General features: G+C 38.0%; 1 protein-coding gene across 1 annotated transcript in view; it reads right to left on the bottom strand.

The window, feature by feature from the left end:
* Window positions 1-22,793, bottom strand: part of TNIK (TRAF2 and NCK interacting kinase) — a 391,801-nt gene that overhangs the window by 121,764 nt on the left and 247,244 nt on the right. The window contains 3 exon segments of the mRNA XM_019840116.3: window positions 1,573-1,703; window positions 3,889-3,979; window positions 7,740-7,850. Of these exon segments, the coding sequence (XP_019695675.2) occupies window positions 1,573-1,703; window positions 3,889-3,979; window positions 7,740-7,850 (333 nt within the window).

The following is a 22,793-nucleotide window of genomic DNA, read 5'->3' as shown; positions in this document are numbered from 1 at the left end:
AATTAAATTATTTAAATGTGCTTATCATTAGCAGTTTAAATAAATGACATTTATTTTGGCAAGAGATTAATTTTTAACTTGGCAGCTGTTTTCAGACAGATTGTTGTCAGGTTATTACAGTGCCTAACTTTGAAAGAAGGAAGAAATGTACAGGAGATTATTTTGGTTTTAGACTTTCAGCTTGCATTTCTCCAAAGAGGCAAATAATTTCGTCCATGCCCTACGATACTGGGTCCCAAAGACATTGCAATGTTGGCATCTTTGTGACCTGATTTCAATAATAACCCCACATGTGGAGAACTAAAAATGTTCTTTAAAAGAGGAATTCTTCAAATATACTCTTCAGAAGCTGTTTTGTTGGTAAATTGGAGATTTATATAAGAGCACATCATAGAGGAGCAGGGTAATACATTGGTAATATACTGAAAAGAGATTTGCAAGATGTGGGCTCAAGCCCCAACTCTGAGAAGCCCACTAACTTGGGGTATACTTGCCAAGACCTCTGGCCTCAGTTTCCCATCTTCAAGAGAAGGGTATTTGGAGCTGACTACTAAAGTCCTTGCGTGAAAAGTCCGTGCACCTGTGAAACCAGCCTCAGTAGTATCAGGTTTTGCCCAAGGTTGTCCTGTGGTCTACACAAAGACCACAGGGTATCTCTTCATCTATTTCCCCGTCTGAAAACTCAACAGTTCCTACATTCCATTTGCCTCCAATTTTAATATTTCAACTTTCAGCCACAATTCATGACAATAATGTCACCTGACATTGCAGCTGTCAATGGGATAGTAACCCCAAAGTATGTTTTATTACTGGCTAGCATAATGGAAAAGAGGGAGGCTTCTTGAAGAAGGGCACAACTACCACCATCTAGTTAAACACTGCTTTGAATTCATGAGCAAATTGCCAGTTTATGATACAAGGTAACAAGCCACCAATCGAATTTCAATGGAACACTACAACAGGCTACAGAAATACCATAAGGTAGCTACCAACACCCCACTTCATTCCCTCTCATTAAAAAGAAACTTCAAAAATTAAACTTTGAGCAATGGAGAAACAAGGAAGTCTATTTTTAATCGGAAAAGACCTAAGACAACACATTGGCCTCTTTTAGCATAAAAAGCTCTCAGCATATACATCCTTCGCCAAAAGTTTAAACACTAATCAAAATAGAAATCTATTGTGTTTTTCAAAGTTTTAATTTAAGTTCCAGTTGGTTAACATGCAGAATATTATTAGTTTCAGGTGTACAATCTATTGATTCAACGCTTCCAGAAGAAATCTATTTTCTAATAAGAAACCAGACTAAGTTCAAGAGAATATAGAAAATGGTTTCAACATTTTTTACAAATAAGCAACCAGATATAATGGGTCAATTCATGAAAAAGATTCTCACTTGAATGTCTTACCATTTTAAATTCAAATAATGCTTTTCAGTTCTCCCTTTGGATTACATAAATCGTAAACCCAGGATTATATAAATTCTAAACCCAAAGGCACATGAGAATTCTCCCACTGCAAGATTCAGGGCAGGATGTGAGACATAGTTTTGAAACAATGAAGAAGTCATACCTTGAAATCATATGTGGCATCTGGGTTTTCATCACAGGCAATAACTTCTGGTGCCATCCAATAAGGGGTCCCAATGAAGGTATTTCTCCTGCCCACTGTTCGATCAAGCTGGGCACTGACTCCAAAGTCCACTATTTAAGAGAAGACAGATGCATGAAGTCAATGTCCTTATATGGTGATAAAATGAATGTGCATTTTTTTTTTACTGTGGCAAAATAAACCCAACATAGAATTTACAATTTTAATCATTTTTAAGTGTACAGTTCTGTGTCATTAAATACATTCACATTGTTGTGCAACCATCCCCACCATCTGCTTCCAGAACTTTTCTGTCTTCCCAAACTGAAACTCTGTACTCATTAAACAATAACTCCTCATTCTCTCCTCCCCGCTCCCCACCCCTGCCCCTGGCAAGCACCATTCTACTTTCTGCCTCTGTAAATCTGGACTACTGTTGGTACCTCATATAAGTGGAGTCATACAGTATTTGTCTTTTTGTGACTGGCTTATGTCAATAAGCATAATGTCGTCAAGGTTAATCCGCATGTGTCAGAATTTCCTAACTTTTTAAGGCTCAATAATATCCCATCGTATGCAGGTGCCACACTGTGTTTATCCATTCATCTGCTGATGGGCAACTTAGGTTGCTTCTTCCTTTTAGCAATTGTGAATGTTTATTTTTAAACTCTGTGTATAAATGGATAAAGTATACCAATGAGGAAAGCACAAAATGCTGTATTTGGTTAAACCAAAGGTCTGTAGGGACCAAAAACAGGTGTTGAATAAAAAGCAAGCTTGTTTGCCATAAAAGAGAATACTTAGAGGATACAAAGGAAGTGGTTATGAGCCAAGTTTCTAGAGTCAGACTGCCTAAGTTTGCATCCCATTTCTGCCACTTACTAGTGATGTCACCTAGTGCTGGCAGATCAACCTCTTTAGGCTTCAGTTTCCAAATTTATAAAATGAGGGTGATGATATTTGCATAGAGTTGCTATGATGGCAAAGTGAGAGAAACTATGGAAGAGTGTTGTGTACAGGGCCTGACATAATATTCTCTCAACAAGTGACTGTTGATTAATGATGACTGGATATTCTGAGGATACATTATCTAGCCAGTATACACAAACATATGTACATGCACGCACGTGTGTACACACACACACACACACACGCACACACACACACACACACACCCTGCCTACGAAATGTATGCTTTTGTTTTAAGAGGGAATTACTCACAAGATGAAAGTTTGGCCCCAAATGCTAACTAAGAAAAAATGGAAATTATGTATTTTAACAAAGAGACAAGAACAAATGTTTAGGGTATAAACACAGGAGATATTTCAATCTCTTTGAAAATAAACAATCATATGGGCAATACCTCCTTTCTAGATGACAAATTGCATATCCTAGAGATAGCTGTCAATCCACGCCCTTACTCATAGACGCCAAGCAGGCAAATGCATGTGGAGATTCTCTACCTTCTCTTCCCACCAGATTGTTGGAAAGAAGCACCAAGGAAAAGGGTTGCCTCACAGATAACTCTGGCAAGTGGAAGTAGGATATCCAGCATGCATACAAAGGAGAACACTGAACACCCATTTTGTGCACGTGCCCTAGGTAATGATGAAGTCGATGAAAATATAATGTAAAACATATGGGAATATAGCAGGAATTCATTATTCTAAATGTGTCTAACAGGATATTTTTCAGTAAACAAATGGGTCATCACTTTCTGTTATAGCAGCAACAAAGTCAACAAATGGTAAGATACAGGAAACCACTTCAAGGTCAGTCACTTCTAATCTAAAGGGTTTTGCTTAAAAAAAAAACTCATTTTGGGGGGCACCTGGGTGGCTAAGTCAGTTAAGTGTCTGACTTAGGCTTAGGTCAAGATCTCACAGTTTGTGGGTTTGAGCTCCGCCTCGGGCTCTGTGCTGACATGTCAGACCCTGGAGCCTGCTTTGGATTCTGTGTCTCCCTCTCTCTCTGCCCCTCCCCCACTCACTGTCTCATTCTCTCTTTCAAAAATGAATAAACATTAAAAAATTTTTTAAAAAACCTGAATTTTTTCCTACGTATTGATTAAGCAAATGGTTCTGTCTGCTATATTGTATACCAATTCACTCAAGCACTTTTAGAAAATGTTTTGAAACAAAGAAACATTTTCCTCTTCGTTCTGTAGTACACTGACCTCCAAATTCACAGTGACAAATTCACATTCATTAAAAACAAAACAAAATGGAAAAACAATCAGCTGTTGAAATAATCGTATCAGTTCCCTCAATTCCTAGGCTCACTGGATCCTGTTCGTACCTAGTTTAACTTCTGCGTTCTCAGTCAGCAAGACATTCTGCCCTTTAATATCTCGATGAATCACTTTATGCTGGTGCAGATGACTCAGCCCCTGGAGTAACAGAGAGTTGACAAGGGTTAACAGGACAGAAGCCAAGATGCAAATAAACTAGCTGGGTTGTCAGTAATCCCAAAAAGATGTGAACTCACCCAGAGAGACTTTTGTTATCAGACTCACATCTTTCATATGTGTACAGTGCTGTTCTAAACTAGGCAACTGATCAATACAAACTAAAATACAGAAGCAGTCTTTGCAACGCCCGGTGCTGTATTAATGAACTGCTTGCATATCAGCATTGATCTCGGGTAGCATGGACCCAAGCGGACAATGATGCGGCTCTGGCATGCACGAGTTTCGGCTGATAGTACTGAGAAAAGTGAAGGCTGACTGCATGTGCTGGTTTGTTACAGAGTCTAGAGTCTCTTACAGAAAACTAACCTGATTTAACTAAGTACTCCAGTTTGTTTTTTAAATCAATATCTGAATTCAAAAGTTAAAAGTTACATTATAGTGTATAATTTTAACTAAGCACAATGAAATGTTTCTCAGTCCAGACAAATTTCCCATTGCCTTTAGCCAAAGTGCCTCACATTAAAAAAAGAAAACAGCGATTTCCCCTTCCTTTGTTTGGCATTCATAGCTGTCATCTTTAGTGCTTTATGATATTTATGACTTTGTATTCATTATATGAAATAATTATGTGGTGGCATCCAAACTGATTGTGTTCCCCTTCTCCATGAGTTACTCTCACTTTGGCTTCTCTGTGGTCTGAGTTCTAAAAATCTACAGACTTGCTCTAAGTCAGACAAAGCATAACCTAAAATAATCTCAAATTGGTGTCTTAAAGCAAATTATGTTATGCTAACACTTGCTCATCCAAGGTATTTATACTCAGGTATTGCCATTTTATTATTTATACTTTGCTGTCTTTTTAATTTTCCTGCATAATGACAAAACCCTGGTATGAAAAATGAAGTTGACATAAAAAAATTCTAAATATCTGAATTCCCTTGTTGAAAAGACTCATCAGAAGAATATGGATGTTCAAAAAGATCAATGTGTATCTTCAGGAATATCAGTAAACATAAACCATGAGAGTTTGAAGCATCGGCTTGGGTGCTAAAAAATTACCTTTCTTATCTAGTCAGGTTAGCTCAAGGTGGACATCAAGCAGATTAAAATGTTTTACAGCATCTTAACATCCCATGAATTCTTAAAAGAGGGACTGAAGATCCCTTGGCCTCCTTCACTACCAGAGCTTTTGGAAGCAGGTACCAGGGCACACAAGTGAGCCAAATGCCATATTTTATGACATCGTATGATGCATGGAGGGTTATCTCTGAAACTTCTTGTGATTGAGTGTCTCTTCCAATGAGTCACCTTATCTCAAATGCCAGTACCTTTTGGGAGAACGTATTGGAAAAAGGAAGAGAACAGTTTTCACACATTCTACCCAAGCATTGAGGGAGAATCATCGGGTGATGATCCTGCTGTTTTCAGGACCCTGGAGAGCACATGGTGGATCCCCAGGGTTCCCCAGCTGGGGTTCCTCAGCAGCACAGAAAGGTATATCGCAGAACCAGCCCTGAAGACCCAACAGATTCTTGGCACCACTGGGTGGTCTCGAAGACTAAATAACCTTTCGTGCTTTCTCTAAATGAGTAAAATTGTAAGTCAGAAATTCAAATGAAGTTGACAAAAAGGCACCTCGATCTTTGAAAATAAATGTCAGATTTGAAGGACAGCAGCAGCCATACCTCCTTGTATCCCACTCAAATTTTGTTTTGTGTTCTTTTGCCATGGAGAGCTTATCCTATGTTTGCTCTTAAGAGCTTTATTTTTTGTGTTTTTCACCTTTATGTCTCTAATCCAGCTGGAATTAATTTTTAAGCAGGATATAAAGTAGGTATCAAGTTACATGTTTCCACACGACTATTCAATTAACCAAGCACTATTTACTGATAAGGGCACCCTTCCCCCATGCACTGCAGCACTTCCTTTGTCATAAATCAGGGGTCCATATGAAGTGCATCTGTTTCTGGATATTTATCCTGTTCCTTTGGCCATCTGTGTATTTGTGTGATGATACCTCATTCTGTCTTATCTACTCAGTAGCTTTATAATAAGTCTTGGTAACTGGCACCATAACTCGTTCAGCTTTGTTCTTCTTCTTCAAGATTGTCTTGGCTATTCTTGGCACTTTGCATTTCCATTTAATGTTTTAAAATTCAGCTTGTCAAGGGGTGCCTGGGTGGCTCAGTCAGTTGACCGTCTGACTCTTAATTTCGGCCCAGGTCATGATCTCATGATTCGTGGTTTCGAGCCCCACGTTGGCCTCTGCACTGACAGCTCAGACCTTATTTGGGATTCTCTCTCTCTCTCTGCACCTTCCCTGCTTGCACTCTCTCTCTCTCTCTCAAAATAAATAAATAATTGTTTAAAAAATAAAGCTTGTAAATATCCACAGATACACCTAGAGAAATTTTGATAGGGAGTTCAATGAAACCACGGATCAAACTGGTAAGAAATAACATCTTTACAATATTCAATATTCTTATCTGTGAAATGGTATATACCTCCATTTATTAAAGTCTTCTTTAGGGGCGCCTGGGTGGCACAGTCGGTTAAGCGTCCGACTTCAGCCAGGTCACGATCTTGCGGTCCGTGAGTTCAAGCCCCGCATCGGGCTCTGGGCTGATGGCTCAGAGCCTGGAGCCTGTTTCCGATTCTGTGTCTCCCTCTCTCTCTGCCCCTCCCCCGTTCATGCTCTGTCTCTCTCTGTCCCAAAATTAAATAAACGTTGAAAAAAAATTTTAAAAAAAGTCTTCTTTAATTTCTCTCACTAATGTTTTGTAGTTTATAGTGTAGAAGTCATTCACATCTTTCTATAAATTTATTTCTAAGTATATGCTATTACAAATGTTATTTTTATGGGTCCATTTTCTTTCTTTCTTTCTTTCTTTCTTTCTTTCTTTCTTTCTTTCTTTCTTTCTTCCTTTCTCCTAATGTGGTTTCAATTTCTTAATGCCTTCTATCCACCCACCCATCCATCCATTCACAGCACATAATCTGTCTCTCAAAAGTGTATCTTGGGCACATCATGAAAATAGTTTTAACTTTTATTCCCTTAGATTAAGAAGGCAGAGCTTATAAATAAATTATGATTGTGAAGCAGATCTAGTAATAATGCTCAGTAAATGTACAATAGACTCCATATTACTAGCAAGAGATAAATAAACTAGTCTGACTGAACCCTGACCAATTACCTTCTTCCTGAATTGAGCTCAGTACATATGATACTATTGTCCAGATTGCCTGACTGAGATTAGTGGGCAAAACTGGACAAATATACGTAGTCTTATCCAGATATTCTGATTGATTTAAGTGACAACGTCTCAAAGATTTTTTTTTTCATTTAAAATCAGTTAGACGAGGTTATAAATGCTGGAATGGTTAATGTCATGCAATTCGTCAGCTATTTTCATAAATGGAAAATTCAAGTAATTGAAAAAGCTCTAAAAAATTCATTTCCTAAGTGAAATCTTATCTCTATGATCTAAAATCATATTTCTAATTGCAAACACCATTGGAAATGGTTAAGGAAAGTCAACCAATGTTAACCCCCCAAATGAGAGTTCACATGGCCTGATCAGAATGACTCTCCCTTCTATTGGAGCAGACCACAAAACCACCACCACTGCCATCATTGTTAGAATAAAGCTTTAGAAAGGTCTACAATACTTTTGTGAATGTCAGTGGAAGGTTGGTATAAAGTTCAACACCTCCCAAGATACTCCATGTCGTCACTTACTCGTAAGATCTCCCTGCAGATGTACGCGATCCACTCTTCCTTCAACGTGTTACCTTTTGTGTTCTTGATCAGGTCAGTGACAGAGCCAGCACCACAAAACTCCATCACCAACTGGCAAAGGAAGCAAACATACCATAATTATAATTATACTTCACAGCTTCCACTGGGTTAAGACAGCATAAGTGATTCCAGTTGGCTGCTTTAGAATGCCATTCCTGTAAGGAACAAGTGATCGTAAGACAATATATAAAACATAAACTTATATCTTAATTTCTTTCCAAAATGATGGAAAAGAAAGATTATTTTTAATTTTCCAATCTGAAAATTATAGTTGGAAACTGAGGAAAATCTCCATATTCTAAGTATTTTTAAAAACGAGGGCAGATGTATTTGAGAATATCTCTGCAGTTTTATCCAGCAATTGATCTCATCTCTCCTACAAAAGCGGATCATTCTCCTGTCTGAAAGAGCTATGGTTTTCTAGGCAGTCCAACATTAGGACAATAAAGTGTAGGCTGTTTATGCTATTGGTTTGTAAGTGGCACTGTAAGCTGTCAGAGTGGGGACTATCTGTTTTTAATTAACTTCAGCAAATGTTCCCGGGAGGTTAGACACATCAAATAAATTCGATAAACAATAAGCCTTAATTTAGCACCTTTCATCCAAAAAGCTTCAAGTTCTCTATAAATATAAACTCATTACAGCACTCAGCAACTTTATCGAATAGGCAGAAAATAATCCTCTCCCTTATTTAATAGAGAAATAAAGACTAGAAGAGGGAAAACAATCCATCTGATTTTACACTCATTTTGTAGGTTGAGGAAACATATCCATTTCCATATTTTCTCCCTTTTCTTAAAACTAAGAGGTCTTCTACAAATGTCATCTTTTTAAGTACTTATATATTTTTTGTAATTATATGAAAAGAATTCAGAATAACTAGCAATCAATCTCTGACTAGACACTAGAAACAGAACTAAAATGGATCCACAAGAAATCACATTGACGGTTTTGGCTTTGTCCAAATGTCCATTCCCAACATCAACACCATGGTTGCCTAATAGAAACTCAGTAAAACTCTGAAATGAGTTTCATGAATGAGTTTCCAGTGCGTCTTCTGACTTGTCTTATGATTCCACAAATGGCAGGAAATGCTACCATCTTCTCCAGACTGCCAAGGGAAGTAAAGAGACCTATTAGAAGTTTCTGTAAGGAAATTTGAGAAGTGCCACAGTAGCTCACACTGCAACCCAAAAAGAGTTGCAGAGTTGTCATATATGATAGCCAGGAAGCTATAGGAGACCACAAGATCATGTTAGAAAGAACTCAAGAATCAACTTGAAGAGGTTCTCACTGGCCAACTATGGGATGATTTGAGCATCAATAAAAGTAACAACTGCAACGGCTTGAAACACATTAAATATGCCTAACTAAATGCATTAATAAACAACCCTCAAAAAGAATATATATATAACTGGCTCCGTCTTATTTTGAGACTGGTAAATAAAGGGAAAGAATCAAGAGTTTCTACTGCCAATCTTAGACAAGTTTTACCACTGGATAATTAAGTACTTAAGAGGTAAATTTTCTTTTCATAAACAGCAGGCATTCCATGCAATAAATGAAGAGGACAGAAGAAAATTAGAATATTACTATTTCATAGCCCCTAAATAAAAAGTTTAAGCACTGATTATCAATGGCTGCTAACACTAAAATAAATAAATAAATAAATAAATAAATAAATAAATAAATAAATAAGAAGTAACCAGACAGGATTTGCCTCTTGATAGAATAACAACATCACCTAAGAAGTAGCCTTGCCAAAAACAAACAACAGCAAACAAACAAAAAACCCAGAATCTGATCAAGTGTTTAGTTCCAACTGCCAAATTACAAAAAATCCAGAGTACTGAGGAACATGTTACCTCATGGGGACACAATCAAGAAAACCTTGAATAGGAAACTCCATAGGGCAAATGACCCATTTGCTTTAACAAATAAATTGCAAGAAGGTAAAAAAGGAGATGGAGGGGATATCTATAGACTTAAAACCATTAAAAAAGATATACCAACAATGTGCAAAGGATGCAACTTATCTAAATATGATTTTTTTTAAAAAGCCGTTAAAATTGTTGAGGCAATTAAAGCTTTGCATCCAGACTAGATATTTGATGATACTAAGGAAATATGAGGTTTTTTAAAAAAAATGTGATAATGGTACTGTTGTTATGTAAAAAATTCTTGTCTTTTAGTGAAACATACTGAAATATTATGGATAAAATGATATGATGGTCTTTTCTATAAATGCTGCTGGGACAACTGAATATCCACATGTAAAAGAATGATGTTGAACCCTGACCTCATGCTATACAAAAATTATCTCAAAATGGATCAAAGACCTAAATATAAGAATTAAAACTATAAAACTCTGAGGAGAGAATACAGGGGTAAATTTCCATGACCTTGGACTTGGCAATGGTTTGTAGCTATGACAATAAAAGCACAAACAACAAAAGAAAACACAGATAAATTGGATTACATTAAAATTAAAAACTTCTATGCATCAAAGGATATAAACAAGAGAGTGAAAAGCAAACTCCCAGAATGGGAAAAATATTTGTAAATCATATATCTAATAAGAGTCTAGTATCCAGAATATATAAAGAACAGATCAACAACAAAAAAATAAACAACATAATTTAAAAATGGGCAAAACACTTGAATAGACATTTCTTCAAAGAAGATATACAAATAACCTGCAATCACATGCCAAGATGTTTATCATCAACAGTCATTAGGAAGTTGTAAATCAAAACAATAAGATACCACTCTATACCCACTAGGATGGTTATAATTTTTTTAATAAGTCAGAAAATAACAAACGTTGGCAAGGATGTGAGAAATTGGAGCCCTCATATACAGCTGGAGGGAATGTAAAATGTTGCAGTCACAAACAGTTTAATGGTTCCACACACATTAAGTTAACATAGAATTGCCATATGACCTAGTAATTCCAATTTTAGGTATATACTCAAAAGAATTGAAAACCAAGTATTCAAACAAAAACTTGCATCAGAATGTCCAAAGCAGCACTATTCACAATAGACAAAAGGTGGAAGTAACCAAAATGTCCACCATTGGATGAATAAACAAAATGTGGTATATCCTGTAATAAAGTATTATTTTGCTATGAAAAGGAAAGAAGTACTGATGCCTGATACAACATGGCTGAATCTTGAAAAGATTATACTAATTGAGAGAAGGACCAAAAAGGCTCTATATTGTATAAACCCACTTATATGAAATATCCAGAATAGGCAAATCCCTAGAAACAAAAAGATTAGTGGTTGCCAATGGTTTCCTTTTGGAGTCATGACAAAGTTCTGGAACTAGATAGTGGTAATGGTTGGACAATACTATGTACTTAATGCCACTAAATTATATATTTTAAAATGGTTAAAATGCTAAATTTTATGTTATATATTTTTTATCAGAACTTAGAAAAAGAGATATAATGAGAAGATATGTTTCAAAATAATAGAAGGGAAGAAGTGGGTAAGCATATGGATGGGCAGGATTGGTCAATGATTGATGGTTTGGGGACTAGTGTTGCGCATACGAGTGTCCATTATATTGTTCTCTTTACTATTGTGTATTTGGGGGATTCTCTACAACACAAAGGTAAAGAAAAATCCCATTGTGTAGCAAACCATGGTTCAATGGTGGCAGGATAGACTGAAGAAACATCCTTGGGTTGAAATATTTTCTCAAGTGAGCTGAATATGTTTGTGCTCCTTTCTCTTCTCAAATCTCATTTTGACAAACACAGTGACCAGACCTCCTATGAATCCTTCCATTGCTCCCATATCAGCGGGAGAAAATGTCCCACCGCTGAGCTCTATTAGGCCACGAAATTATAGTTCCCAAGGAAAGCAGTGGAAGCCCAGTGACTCTAGTCTTTTAAAATTAGATTGGACAAAATACTTTCAAATATTCAGTAGGAAACAATCCTGCTCTAGCCAGGCACTAATGTCAGTGATTTCTATAATTTGCTTCTCTATTCAGCTCTAGCTGAAGGCTGCTGAATTCTTTTCATCTCACTATGGAATGAAATGATTGTTAAATTATGTAATGGATTTAAAAAAAAAAAAGAAGGGAAAGAAAGGAAGAAACCAGCATTTGCTAGCAACTGGTTCCTGCAGCCACACAGTGACACTGATAATTACTGCCACCACGCAGCAGGGACCCTCCCTCATCACAAGTAACCTCATCACATTAATAAACAGAAACAGGGCTCAACATGCCAAGCCCAGCAGCAATAAGTCAATAACTTCACATCTCACAAGCAAGAAATAATGGATCATTAATATTTTCCCCCAAAGAAAGTTCTGGAAGAGTTGACACTGGGGCAACAATACTTGCTAACATTAACTGAGAATTTGCCATGTGCCGGGTGCTGGGCTTGGTGATTTGCAGCTACTGATTCATTAATACGCCATTTCCTCAATTCCCTTTTCCTTATTCACTTAGAAATGAAGCTTAGTAATGGTCTGCAGCCTTATCCATGGTATACCTACTCATTAAGTAAGCAGAGCGTGTTGAAAGAATGGTGCTCTCTCAAGTACTAGTTATGTGACCCTGGGCATGTATGTTCTCTAACCACCCTGGGCTCAGCACCCCACCACCATCACTATAAAATACAACATAAAACAATAAAATAAAATAAAATAAAATAAAATAAAATAAAATAAAATAAAATAAAACAAAACAAAATAAAATAAAATAAAATAAAATAAAATAAAATAAAATAAAATAAAACAAAATGTTTGGTGTGAACACTAAATGTGTTTATGAGTGTAAAGGTCCTAGCAGTCCCAAATCTTAAACTATACTTATTACTTTTTATCTGTTGGTTGGTCTGTCTGCATTTTTAAAAACGAGCAACCAGGAAGAGTTTCCAGCTTGGAAGATGGTATCAATAGCTTCCCAAGATCCACTTCAAATGGCTGACAGAACATGGGGCACATGCATTTCTATAACCTCTATTAACAAAAGAGCACAAAGAACACATGGCTTTTTTTTAAGCTTGTATCACATGGCAAGAAAAAAACAGTGGTGCATTCCAGGATGTCGGATCTTTTTATTTGAGGCTGAAGAGGTAGAGGGAAAGGTTTAGAAGGAATGGTACATTTGAAATGCTCTTTCCACACCACCGAAATAACTGGGTCAGAAAATAGAATACACCTGTGTGTCACTTGGGAAAAGAGAAGAGAGGCTGGGTTGAAGGTGAGAACAGAACTAAGCTCAGGCAGGAAGGGGCCTGGACCTGGAACTGTGCCACTGAGTAGATATTTAAGAAACAATATGGTGAAGTGAGACCCCAATTAAGAGGGAAGGGGTTGGGGTGCCTGGGTGGCTCAGTCAGTTAAGCCTCTGACTTTGGCTCAGGTCATGATCTCACAGTTAATGAGTTCACGCCCTGCATCAGGCTCTGTGCTGACAGCTCGGAGCCTGGAATCTGCTTCGGATTTTCTCTCTCTCTCTCTCTCTCTCTCTCTCTTTCTCTCTGCCCATCCCCTGCTGTCACTCTGTCTCTGTCACTCTCTCTCAAAAATAAATAAAACATTAAAAAATAATAATAATAAAAGGGGGAAAGTGTTGCCTGGATGATTTGGACACGTAGTTATTGTTATCGACATTAAAAAGGTTAACTTTTAAAAACAAAGAGTTTGTTTTTAATGCTTACTTATTTTTGAGAGAGAGAGCGAGAGTGGGGGAGGGGCAGAGAGAGGAAGACCCTGAATCCAAGGCAGGTTCCAGGCTCTGAGCTGTTGGCACAGAGCCCGACACGGGGCTGGAACCCATGAGCCATGAGATCATGACCTAAGCCGATGTCAGATGTTCAACTGAGTCACCCGGGTGCCCTTTAAAAAAAAACAACAACAAAAAACCAAAGTTCTAACATATGTCACAACTTACATGGTTGTTTGTCATGTATTTTTGTCAGTTGTCTTATATTTCTGTTTTCTCTTAGAGGCTGTGGGGGGAGGGGGCACTTATTATGCCCTCCTCTGCCTTCCCCTCTCCAGGACAATATTTAAGCAAAAGGTCTTAGGTCTCAGCTGAGCCCAGAAGGAATTTCAGAAGCACTGCCTGAGCCAGCTCACCTCATCAGGAGGGGCCTTCAATATGGAGTCACCTGCTGTGGTCACTTCTTTAAAAAAAATTGTTTTTAATGTTTTATTTTATTTTTGAGAGACAGAGAGAGACAGGGCATGAGCAGGGGAGGAGCTGAGAGAGAGGGAGACACAGAATCCGAAGCAGGCTCCAGGCTCTGAGCTGTCAGCACAGAGCCCGATGCGGAGCTCGAACCCATGAACGCGAGATCATGACCTGAGCTGAAGTTGGACGCTTAACCAACTGAGCCACCCAGGCGCCCCTGTGGTCACTTCTAACCTGCACTTTCCAATCCTAATCACCTCTGAAATACTTTTAAAAGGTTTATCCTCAGAGCCAACTTAAGAAGCTTAGGATGATTTCTGGGGTCCCTACAGTATTCACTGGTCTGCTAGTTAACTGGTTTTAAGATCCTATATAAGAAACAATGCTTTATGATATTTTAGAATCGCAGGCACTAGCCCCAAACACCTCAACTTGTTCTCCTCACATATCACCAGTCAGTCACTCACAAGAATAACTGACTATTAACAGATCCTTCTCTTTTATAGTAAAAGCAGGAGAAAGAGGCAGGGGGAGGAAGACGAGGGAGGAGGATGCTTAAGGTCTGTCTAAAATGAGAGAAGTTCTGGGGCACCAGGGTGGCTCAGCCAGTTAAGTGACTGACTCTTGATTTTGGCTCAGGTCAGGATCTCAAAGTTCATGAGTTCAAGACCCGCATCGGGCTCTGCTTGGGATTCTGCCTCTCTCTCTCTCTCTCTCTCTCTCTCTCTCTCTCTCTCTCTCTCTCAAAATAAATAAATAAACTTAAAAAAAAAAGAATTGAAATGAGAGAAGTTTGTACTGAGCAACTGAAGGGGCATTCTAAGAAATGGGTAGGAAAGATAAACACCCAAGAATTCACAGCTCTGCAGAGGATAAGCATCTTGACCTTGAAGGCCCAGAAACATCAGAAAGGCACAGGATATTTTTATCATGTGTGGCTGGGAATAGCCACAGATCTCATCTGCATGATTTATGAAGGTGTAAACAAAACCAGTACTTTGTTATGGAATGCTGTCTCACTTGTCAGAGGTAGTTTAAAGTCCCACAATATAAAATACATGTGCATGTAAGTACAGAAATTGGCAGGTGTACATATGAACGTGTTTACCATTTAAGCCAACTTATGGAAAAGTAAAGTAAAACTGGTGGGAATTTCAAATTTGGAAATGCATTCATTTTTAAGCTAGCATGTATTTGAAAAGAAAAATTCCTTTAACTTCTACATTATATTTTTTAGACTTCAGAACAAGTGCTTGAACTACAAATTCTAAGTTTTGCAAAGACAAAAAATTGAGTCCCAAGGACGTGAAGTCTCCCAAACTTTGTCAATATAGTTTCTGGATAATTAACGACTTTATATCTTGAGAATGACAATGGGAGTTTGAATATATGGAGCCAACTGGTACTTTTAGCGACAAGAAGCCTGTGTAAAGGACAGGCCCACTACAAGGGCTCAACGGTCACCATGTCTAGGGAGAGAGAGCCTTAGAGTTGGCATAGAAGCATTCAGAGAATAAGCAAAGTTAGTTGCATCTTGTATTTGGTTTCTGGTGCTCAAGTTTCTCAGTATGTATGCAAGCTCAGCTGGGGAATTTTTCCTGTTAGGAGTAAACCATTACGTGTCCATTCTGCTCACAGAGACTAACCTTATTAAGGCTGTTAAGAAATGCTCAATGCTGCTGGTCAGAATGTTACAGCCAAATAGAAGAATTTGGGGAGGGGATGGGAAAGCAAGCTTTCGGACAAGTAAAAACAGGAAAAGAAGAGAAAATACTAGCGTCAGAAGATTTATGATTAAGCAGCTTGATAGTTGAGGATTTTGAGAAGCATTTAGGTTAATGAGACACAGACTTTGGTTCAGAATTTATCTAGAAAAGGAACCAGAAGGTTTGTTTAGACCAGTGGCAGAATAACTCTGGGGACACATAAGTCTTCCTTTTGCTCAGGTGAAAAGAAGTTTAAGCACATTTCAAATGAAATTCATTGGGATAAAAGAAGAAATCATTTGTACATTCTTGTCACAGAATCACCCATCGGTTCATAAAAATGGCTCTTTTACAGCTGATCTCAGGCCCTGTTGCAAAGTATCAAATTAGGTATGACTTTAACTCTGTGTTTGTAACTAAGTAACCTATCTCTATAGGTCGTGCAATAGGACAGCTCTGAGACTAGAAGCCTGTTTACAATCATTCCTCCTAATATTTCAGGCACTCCTTCTAGAATTACCAAAGTTAGCCTTTCAAAACTTTCTACTCACAAATAATAAGATTCAATTACTTCTCCAGACAAATGACCTAGGCTCTATATGTATGAAGAAAGGAGTTCTTTAGTTATACAAGTGACAAATACTGATTAAAACAATAAAAAAAAAATAAAAAAGGAAAGAAAAGAAAAATAAAGCCTCATTTCTGATGCATAGAACTCAAAAAGGAGAAATATTAACTATTCAAAGGACTCAGCTACAGGTGGCTGAATTTTTAATAATGTTATCTGCAGCATTTCATATTTATATCTTTTTTTTAATTTTTTTTCAACGTTTATTTATTTTTGGGACAGAGAGAGACAGAGCATGAACGGGGGAGGGCCAGAGAGAGAGGGAGACACAGAATCGGAAACAGGCTCCAGGCTCTGAGCCATCAGCCCAGAGCCTGATGAGGGGCTCGAACTCACGGACCGCGAGATCGTGACCTGGCTGAAGTCGGATGCTTAACCGACTGCGCCACCCAGGCGCCCCCATATTTATATCTTAAAACAACCAAAAATGTCAATGGGCATGATCTTTTTGCCAGGCAAGATGCTACAGCAAATGTAAACTCTAGCAGACCTAGGTCTGGAGGTTGTGGCCAACATCACTGCACATTCTAGAAAGGATCTCTCATTGGTTCATCTCAGTATCTTATTTGCAGATGATCTTATGCAGGAGCTAGACAACTAACATCAATATGTGAAGTTTATGACTTCCATGTATGGAAGTCACCTGGGAGTGGTGGACTTTCTGGTACAAATTGGAGCAGGTGTGTGCTCCCCAAACAGTTATAACACACTGCTGCTATTGGGGGTTTCAGGCCCAGCATTTTCAAATCATCCTAGTTTTCAAAACTTTTTAAGGAATCCAGACTTTTGCAAGAAATTGATTTTTTCTAATGTTGCCATAACTAAAACACCGCCATCTTATGTGACTAAAACTAAATACATTCACCCAGACAGTACTTAGCCTCTGGGCTGCCAGTTTGAAAACCCAGGCCTATTCCTCTAAAGTTACCATTTTTATATGGAAGAAACCAGATGTCAGAGATGCTGCCTCTGCCAATACTAGAACCCAGGTCTCTGGATTCCAGATCAGGTTTTAGCCAACGGTGGCAATGCTTGTCCCCTCAATGCATACTAGTTTCTGAACTCTTAGCTCTGCAAGGCTACACTGTTGCAATCTAATGAATGGCTTACTGAGACATTTCAGTACAGTAATCTGCTGTTTTACTTGACCACCCTACATTTTGGAAACTAATCAGATATTATTGCTTTTGGGGTGCCTGGGTGGCTCAGTCAGTTAAGAGTCTGTCTTCAGCTCAGGTCATGATCTCACTGTTGGGGAATTCTAGCCCCGAGTTTGAGCCCTGAGCGTGCTGACAGTACAGAGCCTGCTAGGATCCTCTGTCTCCCTTTCTCTCTGCTCCTCCCTTTCTCTCTCTCTCTCTCCCTCTAGTCAAAAATCAATATTATTTAAAAAAAAAGAAATTTATCATTGTTTATAAGATATTCTAGTCCTGGGATTGTGGTAGTATGAGAAGACAGCAAAATATGTATGATTTTGCCTTCTAAGGTTAGAGTATTAGTACCCCTAATAGATGGTACTTGTCCCTCAGTCCCAGTGCCCGAATGCTGTGCAGCAAAATGGAGAGCTTCTCATCACTGAGATGAGGTGGAATGAGACGGCCGTGCTGTGTGACAGAGCTTGCTTGTTTCCAAGAGATCAGAATCTTTATTGAAAGAGCTCCCTTTTTTTGATTTCCGGTTCAGGCCCTGAGCGGTTGATAAAGGAGAATTACTTAGCCATTATCAGAAGTAGCTGTATTTCCTCAAAGAGCTGGTACTAAACAAGAGTTTATCTCTACAACAAGACTGATAGAATTCGCACAGATTATAATTCAATCAGACACCTAAAACAGCACATGTGTTGGCTGGTAGGCTATGTGCAAAACCTCTAGCCACAACAAAAGAAATAACTGGGGAATATTTCCCGTAGTCTGGATACTGGGAATGCGTGTTAGAAAGTGCTGCTTTGGAAGCTTGATTGGCTCAGTCAGTTCAGCATCTGACTCTTGATTTCGGCTCAGGTCATGATCTCGTGGTTCATGAGTTCGAGCCCTAAGTTGGGCTCTGTGCTGACAGCATGAGGCCTGCTTGGGATTCTCACTTGCTGTCCCTCCCCACTCACACTTGTGCTCTCTCTCTCTCTCTAAAAAAAAAGTTCTGCTTTGGTTGCTACAGGTTACGTCTCTATATAATTCACAATAACATTTTTATATAAATGTAATCCTAACAGAATGCCATTAGTCCAAAGAGTCAACTATCTGTGATCTTTGCAATTATTTGCTAAAACATTCCCAAAAGTCTTAAGGTACTCCTCAAGGCATACTTCTTAGACTTCCACATCAGTCTTATTAGTAGCTAACTGGTCCTGCTACCCTCTTTGAAAATTGGGGAACTGAGGAACGGAGGTTAAAGATGAAGTCAAAATAAATTAAACCCAAAGCGTCAATCCTATTTGGAACACCAACTTTTGATATCAGAATTATTTTTTACAACTTAAAAAAAAAGAATGTAAAACTCAAGGGCTTGATTGTAGCATAAGAGAGCTTGGGGTTAGTTAGCACACTGGCTTTATCACTCACCAGCTGTAAGACCTGGGGTAAATTTTTTAACTTCTCTGAGCCAAATTTCCTTATCGGTAAAGTGGGGATAATGATAGATCTAATGTATAGAGTAGTTGTAAAGATCTAATGAAATAATATGATAATGCAAAAACAACAACAACAACAAAAAACCCAAAACCATAACATTTGGCATATGAGAAGCAAGCAATAAATATTATCTGCCACTGTTATTATTAACACAGAATGGCTCAAATTTAGTGAGTCGGAGCCCTTGGAATAATGATACACAATCATATTCTATAACCAAGTTCCCACCAACATTGTACTCTGGTATTAATTTCCCATTATGTTTCTATTCTGCCTTTACTTTTCCAAGTTCCCCCTGAGTTTGTTACCGAATAGAAAGAGCACAACTAGAAAAAGAAGATGCCCTCATCCTCGTAAGCATTTCATGGCTTGGTATTTTTTTTCCCCAGTAACACAAAAGCTAATGGACGATTACTAGTGGGGATGGTCCCTGCTAGGCCCTCTGTCTTCCAAGCAGAATGTGGGTCCTACTTAATTGCAGGTGGTCAAATGGAATGTGAAGGCCTGGCCCTCCCTTGGGGCCTGGGTTTGGGGGAGACCACTATTTGCAGATCTCCCTTTGCCAACCTCAGGAAGGGGATTCGCTTCCTAAAACAGTCTCCTAATTGGCCTCCCTGATTCTACTCTGGCCTCCATCTGGTCTAGTCTCAACCCAGAAATAGGAGAGACCCCTTAACTACGTGGCTCATATTCCATCCCTCCTCTACTTTCAAAACCCTCCAGTGGCCCCCCCCCCACCTCACTCAAAGTAAGAGCTGACATCTTTCCAATGGTCGGTAAGGCCCTGCATGATGTGGCTCCAGGTCTCATCTCCCAGGTTTCTGATCACACTGCTCCCATTGTTATTCTTGGAAACCACCAGGCTTGGAACACGCCTCCTTGAGTCCTCTACAATGGGACTTCCTCTGGATGCAACCCCATCAACCTTTCCCTGCTCTACTAGGCTCCTGTCAGCTTTCAGCACTCTCTACACTTTTCTTACTAATTATATTTATTTTCTATGGTCTGTAGCAGAAGTGTAAGCTACATTTAAGTAGGGGCTTTCTTTAGTTTTGTTCACGGATATATTCTAAGTGTCTACAAGAGTCCCTTTTGTCTAGCAAGTGCTTGATATATATTTGTAGGATGAACAAATGAAAGGTGAATGAATAAATGAATATATACACTTGCAGACTTTTGATTCCCAGCAACCACAGCTGTCTTCGTGGGAGGAGCAGCTGGCCAGGGTGAGAACTGGCAGGCAGCAACTGATTCCCAAGAATACGAAATCTCCTGTTCACGCCATGCAGATGCAAACGGGCTTGCTGCTTTCTCCCAGTGCCTGTTGGAAAATGGACTGCAGGTCTGCTTATTTAAAAACAATAACAACAAACTTCCAGTGCCTTTCACAGAACTTCAGGCCAAGCTAAATTGTCACATTTCAGGATGCCTGCATTCTGACTCTGCATTCATCCATTAATGAGCTTTGAGGCCCTGGGAAAGTCAATTAACTTCCTGGGGATCTAGCAAAATAAAAGACGACTAATTTTGTTTCCAACTTAAAAAATTGCAGCATTAGGAAAAGGGTAACAATAAGTGAATCCCTGCTTGACCACTCCTCTCTTTCTTTCAACCAATTTCTAAATAAACATCCAGATTTTAACAATTCACTCTCACAAGAAAACCAACTCTCCTATCTGGCCCATCTCACAAAAGAAATGATAAATAGTTGGGTGTGACTCAGCTTGTACTATTGCAAGTGATTCCTGAAGGTGGTGGTTTCAAAGCTACATTAATGCTTTCGTTTAATTTGGAACCAGGGCCCTGACCAAACAAAAAAACTCTCTGCAGACAGCATTAAAACAGCTATCATTCTCCACTTGTTATCTGCTGAAGCTTATGGTAATATGGGGTCATTGCTAAAAAGCTAGATTCGTGATGACGTAGAAGTCCTTTAGGAACACAGAGATATTCCTACTGGAATCATCTTATCACTTCCTGTCGAACTTTTAGTCCACAAATAAAATGAACTCTCAAAGTACCTGCAGCCATCTGCTTTGTACCGACATTATTAGCAACCAGGTCTGTAGGAATAATAATCATTTTCATTTACAGTCCAACTATTCTCTCAGCCTCGTATGCTCAGCACCTTCCTGGCACTGAGGCCACAGAGATGCAAACACAGTCCTTGCCTCAGATTGCTGACTGTCTTTGAGGAGCAAAGACAGCCCAGTGGGGAGCAATTAAAAAAAGAAGAAACAGAAGTGGCTCTGATGTTCAACGTAAGAGAAAGTTTGGAAGAAAAAAGAAGCAGACAGAAGAAAGAAAAAAAATGTTTTAAAAGTTAAATTAGTGAAATTACTACCCAGATACAAATATCTTCGACACCATTGGTATCCTAGACATCCCCATCATTTAAATAGACAGTAGATACATTTTTTCTTTTATTTCCTTTTTCTTCCTTTTTTATTTGCCAAAAATGAAAATGTATTTTATCTAATCATAGTATTTTTAAAAGGCTTTAAAAAATCCCATTATATAAGTTAATATTTTTGCACTATAAATATAAATCTACATCATTTTAACTGGCTGATGTGTCCTTTCACACTGTCCTTTAATGGATTTACTTAAGCAATTCCCTATTGGTTACCTTCTACATACATCTTTATACAGTTACCCAAATATTTATTTAGGATACATTCCTGTATATCTATCTGTGTGTGTGTGTGTGTGTGTGTGTGCGCGCGTGCGCGCGCGTGTGTGTGAATGTTTATCTGTATGTATCCCAAATGCCCTTGAGTAAAGATAGAGTATCAGCCTCCAATCTTCATTTCCATAAGCAGGGGGTATGAGTGTCCATTCTGGGCATATCATTTAAAAAAAAACTTTGCCAATCTATAAGTTTAAAAAATGGTATCTAATTCTTGTTCTGTTTTGCATTTATATTGTTGGTATGATTATATTTTACGAACATCTTTACAGGTAATTGATAATTCTTACTTTGCTAATTGCTGCCTCATTCTTAACTCAATCCTTCTTTTAGTTCCATATTATTTCTATTATTATTTCTAAAAACTCTTCCTCTCTAAAGGCTACTAAATTCTTTCTCATCATATATAAAATATTTTTCCTAAATTAGTTACTTGCATTTTTACCTTGTTTTTTATGTTTTTTTGTAATGAGAATCTTAAAAAAAAATGTATACAGGCAAGTTCATCAAAATTCTGTTATGTGGTTATGCCCTTGCATATATGGCCTCGTTTATCTTTTTTAGTATTATACAGTTATAGCTTTTTTCTCTTACTAGTTTTACATTTTTAATTTTCACATTTATATCTACTATACATTTAAGAGGCCACAATTAAAATATAACTATAACTTTTTCAGAAATCACATAAAAATATATAAAATCAATGTGATCATACAAAGTGGGTTTATTTACCCCAAAATACCTTTTTTATTTTAAATTTAAAGATGGGCTTATGGGGGAAAAATATACAGTAGCTCTTTTCACTTCCAAAGATTATAGTATTCAGTTATCAAAATACATGGAAATCTTGTTATTTTTCTGAGCTAACATTATAATATTCTTTTTGGTCACCAATTCTGTTCACTGTGTATGTTTTATCCTCTCAACTGGACTACAGACAGATGTCTTTGCATTAAGAGAGTAAACTGAGATTCTTTGATTAGCTGTCCATGAAATAGTAGTTGCTGGATTCACACAATTTAGTATATAATTTGGCATATAGTAAATTCTGTCTAATTAAAGAATTTTGTGTGTCAGACACATAGTAAGAGCTCTAGAAAATGAGTAAGATGGTAAGTGGTTAAAAGGGTATTTTTAGAGTAATTAATCAAAACAGCAACATATGGAATGAACAGAGATTCA

This window comes from Felis catus, chromosome C2 (genome assembly GCF_018350175.1).
Source record: "Felis catus isolate Fca126 chromosome C2, F.catus_Fca126_mat1.0, whole genome shotgun sequence".
Taxonomy (NCBI): Eukaryota; Metazoa; Chordata; class Mammalia; order Carnivora; family Felidae; genus Felis; species Felis catus.
Note: the sequence above shows the minus strand (reverse complement) of the source record. Positions and strands in the feature narration are given on the sequence as shown.